Below are 22,488 nucleotides of genomic sequence, written 5' to 3'. Positions count from 1 at the left end.
GGGGATGATTTGCTTCAGGTCACATGCAAAGAGGCCAAGCTGGGTCTTTTCTCTGCCCACAACTCTCACTAAGCAGCCCACGGTCCTGCCTTCCTCCCTTCCTCACCCCACTGCTCATTGTCCATTCTACCCAAGGGCACCACAACACAAGAACTAATACTTTTTCTGTTCCCTCTATGTTCCTGATCTGGGAAAAGACATCCTCTGCTCCAACTCTGCTTCCAGGTTTCCGAGTCCCAAGAGAGGACCATCCTCAGCCCTGCATCTGCACAGCACAACTTCTCTTTCCACCCTAACATCACCCCTACCCCTGCTACCAGCATTCAATCACAAAGCCCATTCAGTGCTGACCCTGGAAATGTCTCCTGAGTACACTGCCTCCTCCATCTCCCGGCTACTGACTTGGCCCAGGGCAGCCCCAACCTTGCCTCTGTCACCCCTACACCTCCTCTGCCTCCTGTCCCTGCCACTTCACAGCCAGCCTCCCCAAGACCCACTGTGGCCTGCCCAAAGGGCGTGTCTGGCAAGACTTCCCCTGACCTCAGAGCACAGGGTACACCCTTTGTGCAGCCCACAGGCCCTTCCTGACCTGCCCTCCGTCCCCTCCCCTTGCCCTCCCTGCCTCTCCCTCCCCCCACCCCCAGGCTGACTGGATGACTTGTCCTTTCCTTCCCCAAGAGCTCGCTCTGGCCTCTGCTCCTCCCTGCATCTCCAGCATGCAGAGAAGGGCCTGGCTTGGAAGGGCAGCAACACAACTGCAACACAACTGTGCCAGCGGGAGGGCTGGAGGCTCAGCGGGACCAGGACTCCTGCCCAGCCCCTCTGCTGTCTCAGACCAGGGCACCCCATCCACCAGCGCGGGGCCAGAGATGGTCATCATCTGGAGAGCATGAGGGGGCTATTGGCTCCATCCCCCAGTGTCTAAGGCCACGTCCAGGGCACTGTCAACAGCAGCCAGTGGAAGGGCAGAACATCAGCTGACTCCCTGCCTAGATCAGGAAATGGGGCAGGATGCAGGCACAGAGCAGCACAGAACAAGGCTGCGTGTCCTCCCTTCCTGTGGAATGGGAGACACGGCTTCCCGGAATCGATTGGTTTTCGGTAATGCTAGGGGTCTGGCTGGTTTCTTTCCAGCTACACACTGTGAAATGAGCACCACTGCAACTTCTCTCATTCTCTGCTCCTGGGAGAGGAGATTTCAGAGTCAGAAAGCTGATACTTGAGGACACTTTAGAAGACAGGACAAGAACCATGGGAGAAAGAGGGGACACCAAAGTCCAGCCAGCGGCTGAGGCAGATGAGGTGGGATTCACCCACTTCCGCACCCCAGGGCCCCCCATCGGCCCACACCCCAGCTCCTTCCCCACAGCTCCCAGAGCACCCACACATCCTCCCCCACACAGGTCCCTGCCCTCACTGTGCCTGACGGATGCACACAGGAGGCTCCCTCTGCCCACAAACCCCACAGTCCTGCAGGAAAAGGCACTTTTGAACAACAAATATATTTTCCCATGAAAGCCTTCCAGAGACAGGCTCTGGGACCCGGGCTGAAGCCTTTAAGGGGAGCTGCCCTCTCCGCAGGGCCAGCGATGGGAGGTGTCAGGGGACTCACCGAAGCCACCTGGAAGCCAAGGCGGCGTCTGGGGCAGCACTGCTCTTGCATCTGGTTTTATGTCAGATTTAAGAAATTCACTTTCATTTTCTTTCTGACGCTGTTTAAAAGCTACTCTCGCTAAACACTTTTTTAAGGGAGACCAAAGATTTGCTGTAAATGGAAAGGTCAAAGGTTACCTACCTCAAAACATGAAATCACGGGGGCTTTAAAGGCAGCTGGAAGCAGGCAGAGCAGGAGGAAGGCCTTCCCTGCTTGAGAAGCCCAAGGTCTCTTCCAACAAGAACCTGAGCAGCTGGTCCTTCTCCAGGAAGGCTGGAGACATTTAGAAGCCCAGAGGTGCCAACCCCCAGTGCACCTCCTTGGCCATTCACTTGTAACAACTCCAGAAAATCAGGGGTTAGAAGCCCCAGGGCAGGCCAGACGGGGTCCTGCACTGGACGGGGAAAGCCTTCAGAAGGTGAGCACCTTGGAGCCTGTGGGGCCCAGGAGCTCATTGTTCCCCTCAGGATGCGTTTGTCTGCAAAGAAGTAGAATTTCAGTAAATGTCCAGGGTTTTGACAGCCTGGACGTTCACTGCCTCTGTAACATGAGAACAGGAGGCGGGTGACTCAGATTCAGTTCAGCAGCTCACCAAGGCCACCAGGGACCCAGGCTTTTCCATCATGCTGCTCCTGTGTCTGCAGTGACAGCTGCCTGGCCCACTATGGCTGCAGCAGCCTCGAGTGGCGCGTTTTCACCTGGTGATGTGCAGAGGCACTAAAGGAAGAGGTTTCTCATGACTTGTCTCTTTTTTTCCTGGAGTGAAATCTTGCTCCCACTCTTCACTGGCCGGAACTGTGTGTCACTTCCTCTCCGACGCCGGTAGTGGCCAAAGAGAAAGGGGCCTCCTTGGGAGGCTCAGACTACTCATGGTGTCACAGCTGGAACTATGGAAGGGCTCCTGCTGCCCGAGGAGCAGGCAGGCTGTGAGTCTGGGAGAAGGTGAGAGACGGTGGTGTGTACTCGGCTGGGGAGGAGATGGCTGTTGGCTAGGCAACCAACAAGTGGGCTGCACTCACATACTTGCCACCCACGGGAACAAACAGCTTTATTCCAAGGCTACCAAGAGATTGCAACCAGTTCTCTAGCAATAGACTGGTTCCCTATAGGGTCTGGCAGGGAATCAGGCAAGAGAGAGAAATAAAAGGGATCCAAGTTGGTAAAGAAGTGGTAAAAGTGTCAGTATATGCCAATGACATGTTACAATATATAGAAAACCCTAGAAGGTCCACATAAAAACTACTAGAGCTGATCGAAGAATTGAACAAGGTAGCAGGTTACAAGATTAACGTCCAAAAATCAGTTGCATTTCTTTACACTAACGATGAATCAACAGAAAAAGAATGTAAAGAAACAATCCCCTTTAAAATAGCACCCAAAGTAATAAGATACGTAGGAATAAATCTAACCAAGGAGGTGAAAGACTTACACATGGAAAACTATAAACCATTGATGAAGGAAATTAAGGAAGACATTAAAAAGTGGAAAGCTATCCCATGCTCTTGGATTGGAAGAATCAATATTGTTAAAATGGTCACACTGCCCAAGGCAATCTACAGATTTTATGCAATCCTATCAAATTACCCAGGACATATTTCACAGAACTAGAACAAATCATAATAAAATTTATATGGAACCACAAAAGACCTAGAATTGCCAAAGCATTACTGAAGAGAAAGAAAGAGGCTGGAGGAATAACTTTCCCAGACTTCAGACAATACTATAGAGCTACAGTTATCAAGACAGCATGGTACTGGTACAAAAACAGACATACAGACCAATGAACCCAGAAATGAACCCACAAACTTTTGGTCAACTAATCTTTGACAAAGGAGGCAAGAATATACAATGGAATAAAGACAGTCTCTTCAGCAAATGGTGTTGGGAAAACTGGACAGCAGCATGTAAAGCAACGAAGCTAGAACACTCCCTTACACCATACACAAAAATCAATTCAAAATGGATCAAAGACTTAAACATAAGACAAGATACAATAAACCTCCTAGAAGAAAATATAGGCAAAACATTATCTGACATACATCTCAAAAATGTTCTCCTAGAACAGTCTACTCAAGCAATAGAAATAAAAGCAAGAATAAACAAATGGGACCTAATGAAACTTACAAGCTTCTGCACAGCAAAGGAAACCATAAGTAAAACAAAAAGACAACCTAAGGAATGGGAGAATATTTTTGCAAATGAAACCGACAAAGGCTTGATCTCCAGAATATATAAGCAGCTCATATGACTTAATAAGAAACAACCAAACAACCCAATCCAAAAATGGGCAAAAGACCTAAGCAAGCAATTCTCCAAGGAAGACATACAAATGATCAATAGGCACATGAAAAAAAGCTCAAAATCACTAATTATCAGAGAAATGCAAATCAAAATCACAATGAGGTATCACCGCACACCAATCAGAATGGCTATCATTCAGAAGTCCACAATGACAAATGCTGGAGAGGCTGTGGAGAAAAGGGAACCCTCCTACACTGCGGGTGGGAATGCAGTTTGGTGCAGCCACTATGGAAAACAGTATGGAGATTCCTCAAAAGACTAGGGATAGACTTACCATATGACCCAGGAATCCCACTCCTGGGCATATATCCAGAAGGAACCCTACTTCAAAATGACACCTGCACCCCAATGTTCATAGCAGCACTATTTACAATAGCCAAGACATGGAAACAGCCTAAATGTCCATCAACAGATGACTGGATAAAGAAGAAGTGGTATATTTATACAATGGAATACTATGCAGCCACAAAACCCGACAACATAACACCATTTGCAGCAACATGGATGCTCCTGGAGAATGTCATTCTAAGTGAAGTAAGGCAGAAAGAGAAAGAAAAACACCATATGAGATCATTTATATGTGGAATCTAAAAAAAAAAAAAAAAAAAAAAAAACCACACACACAAACAAAGCATAAATACAAAACAGAAATAGACTCATAGACATAGAATACGAATTTGTGGTTGCCAAGGGGGCAGAGGATGGGAAGGGATAGACTGGGGTTTCAAAATTGTAGAATAGATAAACAAGATTATACTGTATAGCACAGGGAAATATATACAAGATCTTATGGTAGCTCATGGAGAAAAAAATGTGACAATGAATGTATATGTTCATGTATAACTGAAAAATTGTGCTCTACACTGGAATTTGATACAACATTGTAAAATGATTACAAATCAATAAAAAATGTTAAAAACAAAAAACCAAACCCAACAACATAATGCCATTTGTAGCAATATGGATGTTCCTGGCGAATGTCATTCTAAGTGAAGTAAGCCAGAAAGAGAAAGAAAAATACCATATGAGATAGCTCATATGTGGAATCTGAAAAAAACAAAGCATAAATACAAAACAGAAATAGACTCATAGACATAGAATACAAACTTGTGTTTGCCAAGGGGGCGGGAGGTGGAAAGAACAGACTGGGATTTCAAAATTTGTTGATACTGACAGACATATGCAGAATAGATAAAATTATACTGTATAGCATAGGGAAATATATACAAGATTTTATGTTAGCTCACAGTGAAAAAAATGTGACAATGAATATATGTATGTTCATGTATAACTGAAAAATTTTGCTCTACACTGGAATTTGACACAACATTGTAAAATGAATATAACACAATAAAAAATGTTAAAAAAAGAAAATAAAGGAGTGGAAGCCATTTCATATTAAAAAAGAGGTTGAGTATGTGTATTATAATCCCTAGAGACAACACTAAAATGATTTTGCAAACAGATATAGTAAAAACAACCAAAGGTTAATTAAAACTTAATGTTAATAATGTTCATAGTCTAAAAGGAGGCAGAAAAGGGACAACAGGATTAGAAAATACAGCAAATAAATAGAAAACAAACAATAAAATGGTACACCTACATCCAAACACATCAATGACTACTTTAAATATAAATGGTCTAAACACACCAATTAAAAGAAAGAGATTGTCAGAATGGATTAAAAAAGAAAAACCAAACCAAAACAACCAACAATCACTAAAACCATAACCAAACTATATACTACGTACACAAAACTCAGTTCAAATAGAATGAGACAGATAGGTTAAAAGTAAAAGGATGAAAAAAGATACAACACACAAATATGAATGAAAGAAAGCTGGAGTGGCTATATTAATATCAGACAAAGTGGACTCACAGTAAAGAGATAACAAGGGACTTTACAAAATGTTAAAGAGTCAATTCATCAAGAAGAAGACATGTGTGTTGGGGATCCCCAAGATGACCCCCAGGTTCAGTGATTCACTAGTAGGACTCACAGGACTTATCATACAGTCATACTCACAGCTAGGACATTACAGCAATGGATACAAAGTGAAATCAGCAAAGGGAAAAGGCACATGGGGTGATGCCCAGAAAAAACCAAGGGCAAACTTCCCAGGGCCCTCTCCAGTGGATTCACACAAGTGCTTAATGCCTCCACTGATGACTTGTGACAATACATGTGGAGTGTTGTCTACCAGGAAACTTCTTTTGAGCCTAAAAGTTCAGGCTTTTTAAATCAAGAGTGAGTCATATGGGCATCCTCTGCCTAGCATGTACCAAAATTCTAGACTCCCAGAAGGAAAGGAGGTATTTAGCATAAACTACATTAAAAAACAATACAAATGGTTTGTGCACATGAGCTACTCTTAATATTTAGGGAATGTTTAATATTAGTACAGGGAATTATTTGCTAGTCAAATTCCCAGACACTAGCCAAGAGCCAGCCTTGCAAGCAGGCCTTCCTAAGAATAGATGTCTCGGGTCTAGTATGGTAAACTTTTTTCTGCACAACATAACAATCCAAAATTATATACACCCAAAAAGGCTTCAAAGTAAATGAAACAAAATCAGACAGAACTGAAAGGAGAAACAGACAAACATACAATAACAGTTTAATATTCCTCTGTGAATAATTGACAGAACTTGTAGGATGAAAATCAGCAAGAATATAGAAAAACTGAACCAACACCATCAACAAACACGATCTAACCGACACTTACTGAAGATTCAACTCAACATCAGAATACACATTCTTTTCAAGTGTCCATAGAACATTCACTAAAGCTTATATTCTGGATCATGAGAAAATCTTAAAATTTTTAAATAATTGAAATCATACAAAGTATATTCTCTGACCATAATAGAGTTAAACTACAACTCACTAACAGAAAGATGGCAAAATGATCCATAACACGTGGAATTAAATAACACACTTCCCAATAAACCATGGGTCAAAGAGGAAGGCTCAGTGGATATTAATAAATATTTTTAAATGAACAAAAATGAAAATATAAAACATCAAGATTTGTGGGCTAGAGCTGAAGTGCTGAGAAGAAATTTATTGTTTTCCACACTTTTATTAGAAAAGAAAAAGAGTCTAAAGTCAATATTCTTTTTCCAAGTGAAGAAATTAGGAAAAAAAAAAAAAGAGCAAAATAAACCAAAGCAAGCAGAAAGAAGGAAATAATAAAGGTAAGAGCAGAAATCTATAAAAATTGAAACAGAAAACAATAGAGAAAATCAACAAGGTCAAAGCTGTTTTAAAAAAATGATCAATAAAATAGATAAAAGTCTAGTGAACCTGACAAAGAAAAAAGGAAAAAGGTGCAAATTACCAGTGTCAGAAATGAGAGAAGGGCTTTCTGTAAAGACCATTCAGACATTAAAATGATGAGAAAATAATACTATGCACTCTATATATATATATATATATATATATATATATATATATATATATATATATATATACATACACATTTGATGACTAAGATTAAATGCACCAAATTCATGAAAAACACAAACTACCAAAACTCACCCAGGATGAAATAGATACACAGTCTGTTTCTATGTCTTACCAAAGGAATTAAATTTTAATTAAAAATCTTCCAAATGGAAATATCCAGGTCTAGATGGTGTCCTTGGAAAACGCTAAAAAAAAAAAAAGATTTAAAGAAATATCCCCAATCATCACAAACTTCCAGAAAACAGAGGAGGGGATAGCATTATCCTGATAACAAAACAAGACAATGACTGATAGCACAAGAAAGCAAAATTAGAGACCATTATCCTTCATGAACACACATGTTAAAATCCTCAAAAATATTTTAGCAAATCAAATCCAGCTACACACATACTTCAGAGATATTGCAGGTTTGGTTCTAGACCAAAATAAAGTGAATATCACAATAAAGAGAGTCACGTGAATCTTTTGGTTTTCCAGTGCATATAAAAGTTCTGTTTTATACTATATTGTAGTCTATTAAGTATACAATAGCAGTATGTCTAAAAAATAATGTATATACCTTAGTTTAGAAATTTTGCTATTGGACCTTGAGAAGAGCCCAAGAGAAACAAAACCTTACCTCTAGTAAGTAGAAGAACAATTCCAGAGACAACCTTTAGATCCATCCATTTTGAAATATAATTTTATTCTACAAAGTGTTTCTCAATTGCTGGGAGTACCACATGACCCAGCAATTACACTTTGGGGAATTTATCCAGAGAAATGAGAACTTGTGTTTGCATAAAAACCTGTACATAAATGTTTATAGCAGCTTCATTTATAAAAACCCCAAACTGGAAGTAACTCAGATGTCCTTCTACAGGTAAATAGATGAACAAACACTGGTATAACCATACCGTGGAACACCACTCAACAATTAAAAAAGGACAAACTATTGATACATGCAACAACCTGGATGAATCGCTAGGAGATTATTCTGAGTGAAAAAAAGCCAATCCTCAAATGTTACATACTGTATAATTTCATTTATATGACATTTGGAAATGACAAAATTATGCAAATGGAAAACACAGTGGTTGGCAGGGGTTAATGAAGGGGTTCTCATGGAAGGGAGGTGGATTTAGCTACAAAAGGGCCACATGAGGGGTCCTTGTGGCTATGGAAATGTTCTGTCTCTTGACAGAACTGGATGAATGTCAGCATCCCGGTTGTGATATTGTATTATAGTTTTGTAAGATGTTACCATTGGGGGAAACTGGGTAAAGAGTACATAGGATCTCTCAGTATTATCTCCTGTAACTGCACATGAATCTGCAATGATCTCAAATAAAAAGTTTACTTAAAATGCAAAAAAAAAAAAAAAAGAAATTATGCTATTCGAAAAATGGCACCAATAGACTTGCTCAAAGTAGGATTGCCATGAAACTTCAATCTGTAAAAAGTGCAATATCTGGGGTGTACAATAAAGTGAAGTGCAACAAAACGAGGTGTGCTTGTACTCTCAAAATGAATAATACATCATGGCCAAGTAGAGCTTATCATAGGGAAGCAAGTTTGGTTCCATATTTGATTACCAATTATGTAATACACCATATTTATAGGCTAAAGAATAAAAAACACATGGTTATATCATTTCATGCAGAAAAAGCCGTTGACAAAATTCAACATCTTTTCATAATAATTTGTAATAAATTCATAATAATGGTAATAATAATAAAAAAAAACTCTCAGTAGACTAAAAATAGAATGGCGTGTCCTCAACTTTATAAGGGGCATCTACAAAAAATCTACAGTTACTATCATAAGGCTTCCTCCCTAATATTGGGAAAAAGACAAAGAAGTTTACTCTCACTCCTCCCATTCAACATTGCACTAGAATTCTTAGCCAGCATAATAAGGCAAGAAAAGTTTTTAAAAAAGCCTTATAGATTGGAAAGGAAGAAGTAAAATTGTCCCTTTCCATAGACAACATGTAAACAATTGTTTTATGTAAAAGATTCTATGGAATAGACAAAACACTTCTAGAAATACTGAGTTTCACAAGGTACCAGGATACAAAGTCATCACAGATAAATCAATTATGTTTCTATATAATTGTAATAAATAATTGCAAACTGAAGTTTAAAAAATACCATTGACAATAACCCTAAAAATTAAATGCTTAGCTATAAATCTAACAACTCAGGTACAGGATGTGTATGCTGAAAACTACAAGATGCTGATGAAATAAATCAAAGACCTAAATAAGTGGTAAGACATATTATGCTAATGGATTGAAAGATTCAACATAATAAAGAGGCCAGTTCTTCCCAAGTTGTTCTATAAATTTAATGCAATTCCAATCAAAATCCCGGCAGGATATCTTGCATGTATGGACAAGCTGATTCTAAAATTTATACAAAAAGGCAAAAGAACAGTAAGAGCCAAAATAATTTTGAAAAAGAAGAATAAGGTTGGAGAAATTATATTACCCAATATCAAGATTTACTATAAAGATACAGTAGTCAAGACAGTGTGGTATTGGCAAAGAGACGGACTAATGGAACAGAATAGAGTCCAAAAATAAGCTTGCCCAAATATGGCCAACTGATTTTTTTTTTTAGCATTGGATATAGATGTCTTAGTTTTTTTTTTTTTTAATGGAAGTATAGTCAGTTACAATGTGCCAATTTCTGGTGTACAACATAATGTTTCAGTCATACATACACATCCGTATATTTGTTTTCATATTCTTTTTCATTATAGGTTACTACAAGATATTGAATATAGTTCCCTGTGCTATACACAAGAAATTTGTTTTTATCTATTTTATATTTAGCAGTTAATATATGCAAATCTCAAACTCCCAATTTATACCTTCCCACCCACTCTCCCCCGAGTAACCATAAGATTGTTTACTATGTCTGTGAGTCTGTTTATGATTTGTAGATAAGTTCATTAGTGTCTTCTTTTTCCTTTTTAGATTCCCACTATAAGTGATATTATATGGTATTTTTCTTTCTCTTTCTGGTTTACTTCACTTAGAATGATGATCTCCAGATCCATCCATGTTGCTGCAAATGGCATTATTATACTCTTTTTTATGGTTGAGTGGTATTCCATTGTATAAATATATCACAGCTTCTTTATCCAGTCCTCTGGTGATGGACATTTAGGTTGTTTCCATCTCTTGGCTATTGTAGACAAAGGACGTTTCTCCAGCCTATATAAAGAACTCTTAAAAGTCAATGATAAGAAAGCAAGCAACTCAATTTAAAAATGGAGAAAAGATCTGAACAGGCATTACACCACAGAGAATACACAGATGGAAATTAGCACATGAAAACATGCTCAACATCGGTAGCCATAAGGGAAACACAAATCAAAGCCACAATGGGATACCTCTACACGCCAATGAGGATGGCTAACATAAAAACACTGACAATAACAAGTACCGATGAGAAGACAGGACAACTGGAAATCTGATACATTCCTGGTGGGAATGCCAAATTCCCAAAGATATTCCGAAACAACTCTGGAAAATAGCTTGGCCGTTTCTTATAAAGTTAAAACATACATTTACCATATGACCCATCAATTCCACTAGTAGGAATTAACCCTAAAGAAATGAAAAGTCATGTTCATACAAAGGCTTGCAAACAAATGTTTTTAGCAGCTCTTTTCATAATTATCAAAAACTGAAAACCACTGAAATGTTCTTCTGTGGGTCAACAGATAAGCAAATGGTGGTACAATGGAATACTACTGAGTAATAAACAGGAGTGGGTCGGTGATACACACAGCAACTTAGATGAATCTTAAAAGGATAATACTGGTTCAAATAAACTAGTTTCAAAAGGTCATGCCCCATATGATTCTATTTATATGGCATTCTCAAAAAGACAAAATATGGTAATGAAGAGATGAGTGGGTTGCCGGGGGTTAGGGGAAGGAGTGGAGGAGGTGTGAGTACACAGGAGTGACTCAGGGGAATTTTGGGGGATGATGGAGTTGTTATATATCCTGATGGTGGAAGTGGTCACACAAATCATCATACATATTAAAACTCAGAATGTTACCCACCCCCAAAAGTCAATTATATTGTGTTAATAAGAAAATAAAATAAAGATCAAGGATAACCACTGGAAGTGTAAAATGGAATTCATAACTTCCAAGTCAATGTAAGAAAAAAAGGCAGAGGAGGTGATAAAGAAGACTTCATCAATCCAACAGCAAGCAAGAAAGCTGAAATTATAAGGAAAAAATAGCAATGGTAAATAGATGGCACAAAATAAGATGGTGTAAGTAAAACCAAACGTACCGGGAAGCCCAGTAGCATAACTGCGGCTGCTCACGTGGCCTTCCGGCCGGAGAACACTTCCAGCCTCCCTTGCAGATAGTGGGGCTGGGTATCTGCGTGCTGGCCCCTGAGACGCGAGCGTAACACTGTATGCCAAGCCCAGGCCTGGGGCGTACCTTGTCAGGTGGACCTTGTCCATATTCTCTATCTGTCTTCTCAGTGGTTGAAACCTAGAGCTTCTGGCATGCAGGTGATGCTGACGCCCCGGGGATGGTGGGATGATGACTAGCATGACCCCTAAGGTCCATGGAGCAGAGACGCCCTACTGACCCGGACTATTTTCTCCAGAACTGTTAGATGGGAAGGAAATAAATTTCTACATTTTTAGCCACTGTTTTTTGGGGATATCTTCGTTAGAGTACAAAGCCTGCTTCCTTGTCTAGGCCCTGAAGGAAGGCAGAACCAGATCTCAGCCTCCTGGTGGAGGGAGCTGCAGAATTTCTGAACCCTCACACTCTTGTGCCTACCCTCTGCTGTACAGTCCAAAGCCCCGGCAGACTCAGGCTGGTGGCTCCAGTAGGGAGCCAGGCCTGACACCAGGTGACAGGTGGATGTTGTAATGAGAGGAGGAGAGCAGGGCCATCCTGGGTGTAGGAGGGCCTTCCTCTTCTCTGGCCAGCCCTCTGGATCCCTCCTCAGTAGTGGACACAGTAGAGCTGGACGCTGCCACTGATGCGCAGCTCCCGCAGCCGCTCCAGGGCCTGCTGGCCCAGGCTGGTGGCCCCCAGGCCCTGCCCATTGAGCGCCAGCTTCAGCCCTCCCTCCTGGCACAGGAGCAGCACCTGGGAAAGGAGGGCGGGAGGTGCTGCTGGCTTCCAGACCCTCCTTTGCCGGCCTGATGCCCCAGCCAGCCAGCCCCCCCCTCCCATCAGAGACTGGATCCATGAGGCACCCAGGGGTGGAAGAGAACAGGACAAGGGGCCCAGCTTGTCACCAGGCCTGGCCTCAGTTTCACCATCTGTAATAGGACTTGATTCCCCTGGAGGTGTGGTCTCAACCCCAGCTGCACTTTGGAGTCACTAGCGGGGCTTTTCAGTAATGCCGATGCCAGCATCTCCTCAGGGCTTCTGGGCACGGGACCCCGGCACCAGCGTGGAGGGTGGAGCCCTGGCATAGACCTTCCCTCCCCTAGGGGCTCTGGCTTCCCGGCCCACAGGACATGCCGCCAGTCTCCAGGATGCAAATGCAGCTCTGTGCTCCACCCCAAAGGGACCAGGCCTCTCCAAGACCCACCTCAAAGAATCGCTGCGGGTAGAAGACAAAGGGGGCCAAGATCAGCTTCTTCTGGCCCCAGCGCGAGACCCAGGCCAGAGTTCTGTCTGCGAAGGAAGCCCTTAGCATCACAGGAACATGGGCAGCCTCGTCCCGCAGGCTGAGCGTGAAACTGCGGGAAGGGGCGGGAGAAGGGGCTCAGCCTTCCTAACCCCCAGTCCCTGGCTCCCTGGCTCTTCCAGGCTGTGGCTGCTGGCCCTCAGGGGAGGGATGGAGGCAGGAGAGTGGCTGGAAGGTTGGCCAGATTCTGGCCTCGGGAAACAGCTCACAGAGGAACCACCTGCTTGCATCTTAGGTGCACCTGGGATTAAACTGCCACGTTGCCACCCACTAGCTGGGGGACCCCCTTCCCCACCTGCCTCCTCAGATCAGGCTTTGTCTTCCCACTGGCCTGAAAACTCTTGGAGGCCTCAGTGGCCCCCCACCTCAGCCCCGTCCAGCACCGCCCTCCACTGGGTACGGGTTCCCTCCAGTGCGCGGTGCTGCTCTTGTTTCAGCCCTTTGAAGCTGCAGCCACATCCAGACTCAGCGCTTGGGGAGGGGGGAGGTAGACAGAGAAGGACAAACTTTTAATGCAAATGAACCTGGCACCCTCCAAACTCTCTCCACCCCCCCCCAGCCCCCCACCCCGGCCAATTCAAGCCAGTTGCTTTCAGAGACAGCAGGAAGTACAGAGGCGGCATTCACTGCCGGCGGCTCAGCGCCAGGCACTGCGCTCAGCCTGGATGTTGGTGGCCCAGGGCCGACTGGGCCTGTAGAAATGTTCTGGCTGATCTGCAGTATTCTTCAACTTTAAAGTAATACCATTTTCAAAAGTGAGAACGTTTATAAGAGATGGTTTCCAGCTTCTCTTTTAAAATAATCAGAAGATCTGGCATGAGTGAGTCTATGGAAATACTCTTTCCACTACACCAGCTTTCCCAGCCTGGTGCCTCACTCTTTCTGTGAACTGCCTGGCCCCTGAGGACATGTCAGTTCGTGGCCCTTGAGAGAGAGCAGTAAAATCACTTGCTGCATCACTAATCATAGCCATGTGACCCTGAGCAAAGATCTGAACCTGGTCTCCTGTCTCCAAATTTTGGGAGGAGTGGGGGTTCTATTACTGGGAACTTTTTTTTTTCCCCCGTAGGGTTGGGATTATCTCCCCTCTCCCCCCACCAAATAGGGAAACTCAGGACTCCGGACTCAGAGAGGTGTAGTGACTTGTTCAAGACTACAGTCTATAAGAGGCAAAACCAGAAATCCAGCCAGTCCTGCCTGACTTTGGAGGCCCATGCTTTCCACAGCCTCCATGTCTGCTCAGAATTCACAGATCTGATCAAGATCATGCAGGGTAAGGGTGGAGTGAGGCCAGTGACTTCAAAAACAAAAACAAACGGAAGGGGATCAGGCAAGGAGAACACGAGGTGTTTTTCTTACTCCCCTGCCCCTCCACCACAAGGATTGTGGCACCATCACAGCTGTGGAGCACATGCTATGTGCGGGGCACAGTCCTACGCATTTATACCGTCCCTGAAGGCGGCACTATTTTTACCTCTTTGTACACACGCAAGGAAACTGAAGCACAGAAAGGAAAAGGAACTGCTGTGAAGTTGCACAAGTAGTAAGTGTCCTCAGCAGAAGTCAAACCCAGGAAATCTGGCTCAGAAAAGTCATGAAGTCCAATGCAATTCCAGGAAGAAGGAAGGATGGAGGGGAGGAAGGAAAGAAGAGAAAGAAAAAGACACTTGACTTGGAGCCCACAGGTTTGGGAAATGGGGCGGGAGCGCCCTCTGTCGGAGAGGTTAGGCAGCATCCACTTGGTTATTGCGTCCCTCCAAGTTTTCACTTTGCAGCACAGGGCTTCCTCTTCGGGGCTGCCTGGCTCTGTTTCCTAAACCAGGGCACTGTGTCACTGTGGGAGGTCGCATCCTCTCCCTGGATCTCAGCCTGTGCCTTTACAGGGCTTTTCCCGAGGCTCCCGCTGGGACCTGCGGGGAGAGGCTGGTTGGCCTGAAAAGATGTACAGGCAGGGAAGATACTCCCAGATTTGGGGCTGCTGGGGCCACGAAGGCGGCCTGAACCCTGTACCAATCGGACCAGACTTTCACAAGCTGTGCGACCCTGGGCAATTTACTTCTCATCTGTCAGGTGGGGATGAAGTAGTGGTGCTGGAGATTAAAGAGGTGATGCTTATAAAGCTCGTGCTGAAGGTTAAAGAGACCAAAGATGCTTATACCCCTCCCTCTGACACTTACTCCTTCGGCTCTGGCAAGACCAGCCCCCGCACTATGATGACCTGTCCAGGCCAGAGGCCCCGGGGAAGGGCACGTGAGCAGGGCACCTCCTGAGGGAACACAGGAGATAACGGAGACGAGGACTCACAGAGGGGCGTGGCGAGGGCTCCCGCGCTCAGGAACCGCTATGTGGGCTGCCCTCAGGGGCCAGGGACCCCTGGAGCAGGAAGGAAACCCTGATGTTGAGGGCATTTCCCACCAGTTGGGGGTGCCCTTCCACCTCTGATGGAGCAGGTGAGGGACTGTACCCCCACCAGAACGAGGAGGGAGGTCACTCACCAGCCTGGGGCTCTCCAGCAGGAAAGGCTGTCAAGGAAAGAAAGAGGGGTCATGGAGGCCACGTGCTGTTTGCTCCATGAAAAGGAACCTCTGGATTTTATTCTTAACAAATGGGAATACTTGGGGTTTGCCTCTCTGAGCGATAATGCAGGTAAGTGGAGCCCCAGAGGGGTCCTTTTGAATTTAGAGGGACACCAGCTCTGAAATAACGGGGGAGAACGGGGCGGAGGGTCTGTCATTCACACCCTGTGGCTCTGGGCAAGGGCCTGGGCCTCATCTCCCCTTCTGCCCCGCAGGCCAACCCCGCAGCCTCGCAGGGTTGCTGAGAACTGAGAGCTCCAGCTGAGACGAGGCTTCTGATGGGAATACTGGGGCCCCGGCGTTTCTGGGCAGCCAGCGCACCGCATCCGTCTTCCCGAACCGCCCCGGCGCTGGGAGGGGCAAATCCCGGGTCCCAGGGACTGGGGCGGGGCCGGTTGTATCCATGGCAACCGCGCACTGAGGTGGGTGGCAGCTGGGCCTTGGGCCGCGTGAGCAGTGGCCAGCGAGGGGCAGGTCAGGCCCCGGGAGGAGGGAGAGCCAGCGGGGCAGCCAGTGTGGTTGGGACCGCGAGCGCCAGCCAAGCTCCCGACAGACTCACGTGTCCAACCGGATACTCGCTCCCGCCCTCCACAAATGGCTGTTGGGAAAGAGAAAAAGCAACGAGCCGGACTCAGCACCACCGCAAGCCCCGGAGCCATTTATTTGGCTCCCGCCTGCCCTGCTGTGCCTGGGAAGCAGGCAGAGGCCGAGCTCTGGCCTTGAGAGCGCCGCATCTCCCCGGAGGCCCCGTCAGGGCTTCTGAAACCCGGCGTTTTGAACATGCTGATTCCTGGGCCCCACCTCAGACTTCCTGAATCCGAATCTCTGGTGGCAGATCCCGGAAATCTGCCTTTTGAATAAAGCCCCTCAGCCGGGAATCATACAGCCACTGCTAGGTTTGGGTCCCACCGCTCCAAGCCTCTAAGTCATTTGCCTCCTGGCCATGGCTCCTCCATGTGGACCACACCCCACGCCCAGTATAGACTGCTGCCCAAGGCTCTTAGCTCTGCTTTCTGTGGTCACCTCACCCCGCCTCGTGTCCACCACCTCTATAAAGCCCCTCCACCTTGGTTATAATTGCGTTGACAAGGCTCGTCTGGAGTGGGAGGGTGTCCCAGGCCTAGCCAGGCATCAGGGGAAGTCAGAGGCCTCTGCCATCCAGGCGTCAACCTCCAGGGAACTTACATTGATGTTCAGAAACCCAACAGCCGTCACCAAGATGTCACCATATATGCCCAGGGTGTCCACCCGAGACAGCGGGAGCCGGTATCCGTAGTGGAGAAAGTGTCGTCCGTTCACACTCACCTGGAGAGACAGATGGAGGCTGGCCTGGCAGCTGCTGATGTTCCTGAGTTCACGCCAACGTGCCAGGCACCACGAGCACTCTTACTGGAATTTCCCCCAAGGCCGCAGAGCCGGCACATGGTGGCACCGTCTCTGCCCACCCCTGCCCCCGACACAGCACTTCCCCACGCAGGCCCCATTCCGCCTGGCAGCTGACCTGCCAGCAGTCCCAGCAGCAGAGTCCCCAGCCACAGGTGGGGAGAGGGGACCCCTGTCCACAGGCCCCTCCCTCCACTGCTGGCTTCTTCCAGCTCCCTATTCCCTGGAGAAGCCTCAAGATCCTTCTGGCAGGAGTTTACATCAGTGATAAAAAGAACACTGAGGTCAGATTCTCTCGCGCTGTCCCCGCCCTCTGAGCTGTGAGATGGGGAGAATGAAAGGACCCTCCTCGTGGGTTGTGAGGATTCATTAAGCTGATGTTTAAGGGCGTAGAGCAGCTAGTATTGCAGGCGCTTTCCAGATGCTCCCTGTGGCTGTCTCAGCGGCGCCCTCTCCAGGGCCAGCACCATAGAGCCTGCTGAATGCCCCCTGTGTACAGGGCCATGTGGACCCAGGGCAGCTGGGAACAGGGTGTGGTAGCAGCTTGGTTCTCTGTGTACTTGACTCCGCCCCCCTCCCAGTACCCCTCAACACAGTGACATGGGGAACTCAGCTGCAGGAAGGGAGGCAGAAGGACGCAAGTTCTAGACCCTCTGATGCCCATCCCTTCCAGTCACCTTCATCTCCTCATTTCCAAAGAGAAAGAGGATGAGGAAGCTGGCTCCTCTCTGCAGGGCCAGGCGGGGCCACCGGGCCTCGGCTTGCCACTGCCCACCATGAAGGGTGTTGCAGATGACGTGGGGCTTGGTGGTGTGGAAGCGGGGGTTGAAGTGGATGGCGATATCTGGCCGGGGGTGCAGGCTGCAGCCGCACTGGAAGTCCACCTGGAACCTGGGAGGAGGTGAGGCTCTCAAAGGGCCCTTCCAGTCAGGGACCCCCAGGGACCCCGAAGGCAGAGAGGAACCCCCGGCTCATTGCCTCCAGGGCTGAGCTCCAGCACCGCCGTGGGGCCCTCCCCTTACCTGCGTGCACCTAGAGGGACCGCTCCCTGCAGCGTGACCATCTTGCCTGCTCGCAGGCCGCCAAAGATTGTCGTGACGTAAGGAACCACCTGAAGAAGGGGAAAAACCCGTCCATATAGGATTGGAGAAAGGACCTGGGGACCCCTATGTCAGGGAGGTGAGGAAGGAAGAGGAACAAGAAAAGTGAACTCTCCCACCCCAGACAGAAAGTGTCCCGATGGGGAAAAATTAGCTTTCTCCGAAATATTCTCTTCCATCTACTCCCCTCTCCTGGACCTTCACACAGAAAGCCACATGGCACTGCGGAAGCCGGATTCAGCTCCCCTGCCCCCTGGCGCACCAGCCCAGACCCTCTCCCCAGCTCCTAGGGCACAGTGGTATCCCTAGTGAGGCTTGCTGTCCTCGGGCTGCCTCCCTGGCCTTCAGAAGCCTGGCATTGAGGCTTGCTGAGGACTTCTTATTGGCCAGAGTCTGGGAACTGGGAGGCAGAAAGTTGGACTGGTTGGGGCCTGAATGCAGACCCTCATATAGATGTCGGCGAGATACCTGACAATGTCCCCAGCCTACCTTCCCAGCTCAGCTTTCCCCTGGTGTTCCTAAAATACAACTCCCTCCCTTTTCAGGGACTGTTTCTGCTGCTCGCCCTCTAGTCTGTGAAATCTGACTTGACTTTCCGGGCTCTGACACCTTCTCCAGGCATCATCCATTTTGGTGCCTGAATCATTCCTTCCCTCAGCATGCTCGCTGCAGGCACGGCTAGTTTGGTCCTTGGCTGGCCGGCTTACCGGGTGACGTATGGCTGGCTCTTCATGCCGGGAGGCACGAGCCCCCCACAGCTGAAGCCCTGTCTTTCCCTTCTCTAGGCTCAGTGCCTGGCCTGGACAGCGTGGGCTCTGAAGAGGTGTTTGCAGAATAAACGTGAACAAGCAGCCAGTACATGTTGGGCAGTATCACAAGGCTGGCCCTCATGCGGTGTTCTCCAGCTCCCAGCAGCCTTCAGAAGCCCAAAACGCCTAGAAAGAGCTGAGACCCAGCAGCGCTGCCCTCCAGGCGGGGGCTCACAGCTTGCCAAACGGGGTGCAGGAGACCCCGGGCTGTCAGAGCGCCCACAGCTTAACCAGGCTCAGCATGTCAGTCCCTCCCACTTCCCGGGCTCCCGGCCTGGCCTGTAATTAAGTGAGTTGTTGGAGTTCTCCTGGGAGGAGAGGACCAAGTAAAGAGAAAGTGGTAATTAGTGCTCATCAGTGGGAGGGGGGAGTCTGCTGGGAGTTCAGCCTTCTGTAAAGCACTGCTAGGCTTCAGGAAACCTGCAGGGCACCTGCAGGAGCCGAAGGAACCTGCAGGAGCTGAAGGAGGAAACAGAAGGAATCGAGGAGACCCCAGCCCCACCTCTGACTTGGAGGTTTTGACCTGGCTCCCTTCCAGGCTGGAGATACGACTGCCCTTCCTAGGTAATCAGTGTCCCCCTCCTACCCTACTACACACTCCCCCAGGTCCTCCTGGCCACCCATCATGCAGGAGGGCACTACACTGTGTCTCCAGGCTCTATTACTTTTAAAATGCAAGGACCCCCGTGAGCCCAACAATAACTGACACTGAAGTGAGAATGAGCTGGTCAGCCACTTTGATAAGCTCAGGAGGGTCTTCCAGAGCCCATGCGCGGGTGCTGGGGAAGCAGGGCTCACAACTGAGGGCCTCTCCACCCCCCAACCTGGGAGTCTGGGCCCAGCTGGAAGGAGGAAGGGAGGAGCCCTGAGACCCAGGAGGGTCCAGATCCGAGCAGCTCCTTACCGGGTGGAAGACTGGCGGCTGCAGAATGAGGGTGTCCGGCAGCGGGTCCAGAGATTCTCCCGGTGACATGGTGGGGGTGGGGCACCTCCAACTTGGGTTGCAGATCCCGATTCCAGGAACCCTGTGCCCACTGGACTGACTTCCCTTTCTCTGCCAGGACCCTAAGTGTCTTGGGCAGCTCTCCCAGCTGTTTGTCTCACCTGCACCTGGAGGGTCCAAATGACACTTGGAGCAGGTCTGGGAGGGCAGCTGTCACCCCCAGTGCCTCATCCCAGCTCCAGCCCCACTGATTGGACTCGTGTGAGCAGAAATCTGTGTTGAGGGGTGCAAAGCTTGCAGGAACTAACCAACTAACTAACCAGTGCCTCAGGGTATGAAGCATACAGCCTGTTGCCAAGACAAGCCAGAGTCTGTCTCCTTTGGGGCCAGCAAGGGTTTGTGGTTCCCAGGGCTGTGGTCTGAGCCCACCTGGGGTCAGAGGCAGGGCTGGTAGAACACGTGGGTGGGTCGCGGGAGAAGCCCCGCCTCCAGCTTCCTGGACGCCAATGAGTGGCCTCCCCTCTGCACAAAAGGTTTTAGTTTCTCCCTCATTTCCCTGCCCTTTTCCCCACTCTTGTCCCTTTGGCAAGTTGTATAGACCTCTGGGACTCCATTTCAGCACTGGCTGGAAATGCGAGCGCCCATCTGGAGTCATAGGAAAGTGGGTTGGGGGAGGTGGGAAAGGGCAGGGAGACAGGAGACCCTCTTAGGGTTAGAAAAGGCCGTGGGGAGCACACAGGTAGGCAGTGGGGAGCACGCAGGTGCACTGAAGACCTGGGGTCCTGCTCAGCGTCTGCTCTAATGTGCTGTGTGCCCTGAGACAAGTCACTTACCTTCTCTGGGACTCCCTTTGATCATCTGTATATAGAAAGGGTGACCACGGGGTCACAGTGTCTTGAAGGGAGGTCTGTATCTGAGGGTGGGTGTAGATGTCTGTGTTGTTTCTATTTCAAGCTCCTCTATGATCCTTTGGACTAGAGTCATTCCAGTTCTAGTTCGAATTCCAGTAACGCTTTCCCTTTAAAAAGCAGCACACCCTGTCAACTTTATCCTGAGTTGGGAGGTCCTGGGTCTGACCACAGTGTTAGACTTGGCAGCAGGGATCCTGGCAGGATCAGGCTGGGCAAAGGCTCAAGGGCATGGGGTGGTGAGGGAAAAGCAACCAGCTGCTCTGTTGGAGGGGCGGGTGCATGGGCGACCCTGGGGAAAGGAGGCTTGTTAGCCAGAGCAGCTATTCGAGGGCTGCGTGCACATCGCCTGGAAGCCTGTTAGAAATGCCAATGTTTGGTCCCCACCCCAGACGTACTGAACAGGAGCCTTTGGTGGCGGGGCCCAGGAGGCAGCGTTTTACACACTCTCCTGGTGATTCTCATGCATGTTAACGTTGCAGACATTGACTTATGTTCTAACTGGCAGGGCTTAATGTACAAGCCAAGGAGTTTGTTCAGATCCTACTGGGTATGTGGAGCTGGGTGGCTGAAGGTGTTTTGTGTGGGGAAATTCAATCCGAGGTGTGTTCAGAAAGAAGAATCTACATACACAGCAGGGGGTACAAACCAAAGGTAGAGAAACCAGTTGGGCAGGACTCCCTGCTACTGGGAGTCACATATGGGTCCTGGTCCCATCCTCACAGCATCTAAATAGTGCCCCTCCCCTACTCCCAGTGCCTCAGTGCCTCCTCAGTGAATTGAGGATGGAAGAGGATTCAGTTAGCTAGGGCCGCCATAACAAATACCATAGACTGGGCGCCTTAAACACCAGGAGTTTATTTTCTCACAGTTCTGGAGGCTAGAAGCCCAAGATCCAGGCATTGGCAGAGTCACTTTTTCCTGGGGCCCCTCCTCTTGTCTTGTTACCGAACTTGGGTTTGGCTGCTCGCTGCTCAAAAATCAATGCTCGAAAGAGACAATGTTGATAGAAAAATTGCCTTTAATCAGAATGCCGGAAATCTGGGGAGGAAGACGGTGGACTCAGTGTCCCCCAAAACTATTTCTGAATTTCGACTCAGCCATGAAAGTTTTAAAGGGAAAACAGGAAGTACTCTCAGTGGATCATTGAGACAGGGGTCAGAGTTGTCACCACCCCCTTTTCCTCAGAAGCACTCTTGTCCGCACAGTTTGTTCACAAGATTACTGAAGGGGAAGCTAGGGAAGAGATCTGGTCATTTGTTAATTACTGATTCTTCATTTCTATTTCTTCCATCTATGGTGAAAACCAACAGGTTAGGCAAGGCATTGTGTGGTAGAAAGATTTGTAAAGCATGGGGATGCCTTTGTTAATTACAATGTAGCTTTGCTAAAGTGACAAGGCAAACGGGGTTTTCTGCAAAGAGCTGCTTACAAATGCCCCCACACCAGATGTCATTCCATTTGTATGGATTATGGGTGAAGGTCTGTCTTCTGTAACTGCTTCACGCTGATAAAAAAGGCGTTGATGTCTTAGGGTAAAAGATATCAACCTGGGGTTGGTTGAAGCATCTCTTTGCTGACAGTTTTAGTTGCCTGCTTACATACAGGGGCAGAACAAACTAGAGTTATTTTGATGCCCACAAAGATACAGACGATTATGAGCAGTAGTGTTAG

The 22,488-nt window shown here is 47.5% G+C and overlaps 1 protein-coding gene across 6 annotated transcripts; it reads right to left on the bottom strand.

Annotated features, from left to right (window-relative positions):
* Positions 1 to 8,088: 8,088 nt before the first annotated feature.
* Positions 8,089 to 20,893, bottom strand: LOC105070611 (galectin-12). 6 transcript variants are annotated; one of them, XM_010957038.3, is made up of 11 exons: positions 20,740 to 20,893; positions 19,868 to 20,073; positions 18,077 to 18,165; positions 17,732 to 17,945; positions 16,857 to 16,976; positions 16,231 to 16,269; positions 15,591 to 15,617; positions 15,273 to 15,361; positions 13,461 to 13,566; positions 12,997 to 13,147; positions 12,406 to 12,545 (listed from the first exon to the last, which is right to left on the bottom strand). In XM_010957038.3, exons 1-10 carry the CDS (start codon positions 20,762 to 20,764, stop codon positions 12,998 to 13,000), a joined length of 1,065 nt encoding a protein of 354 aa, XP_010955340.2. In that variant the 5' UTR covers positions 20,765 to 20,893; the 3' UTR covers positions 12,406 to 12,545; position 12,997. The 6 variants fall into 6 exon arrangements, 5 of the variants coding, with proteins under 5 accessions (XP_010955339.2, XP_010955341.2, XP_045374055.2 ...); XM_010957037.3 differs by lacking the exon at positions 13,461 to 13,566 and having other exon boundaries at positions 8,089 to 12,545; positions 20,740 to 20,891; XM_010957039.3 differs by lacking the exons at positions 13,461 to 13,566; positions 20,740 to 20,893 and adding an exon at positions 20,227 to 20,382 and having other exon boundaries at positions 8,089 to 12,545.
* Positions 20,894 to 22,488: the final 1,595 nt, after the last annotated feature.

This window comes from Camelus bactrianus, chromosome 10, assembly GCF_048773025.1.
Source record: "Camelus bactrianus isolate YW-2024 breed Bactrian camel chromosome 10, ASM4877302v1, whole genome shotgun sequence".
NCBI classification, from domain to species: domain Eukaryota; kingdom Metazoa; phylum Chordata; class Mammalia; order Artiodactyla; family Camelidae; genus Camelus; species Camelus bactrianus.
The sequence above is the reverse complement of the archived record's forward strand: the minus strand, read 5'-3'. Positions and strand labels throughout refer to the sequence as shown.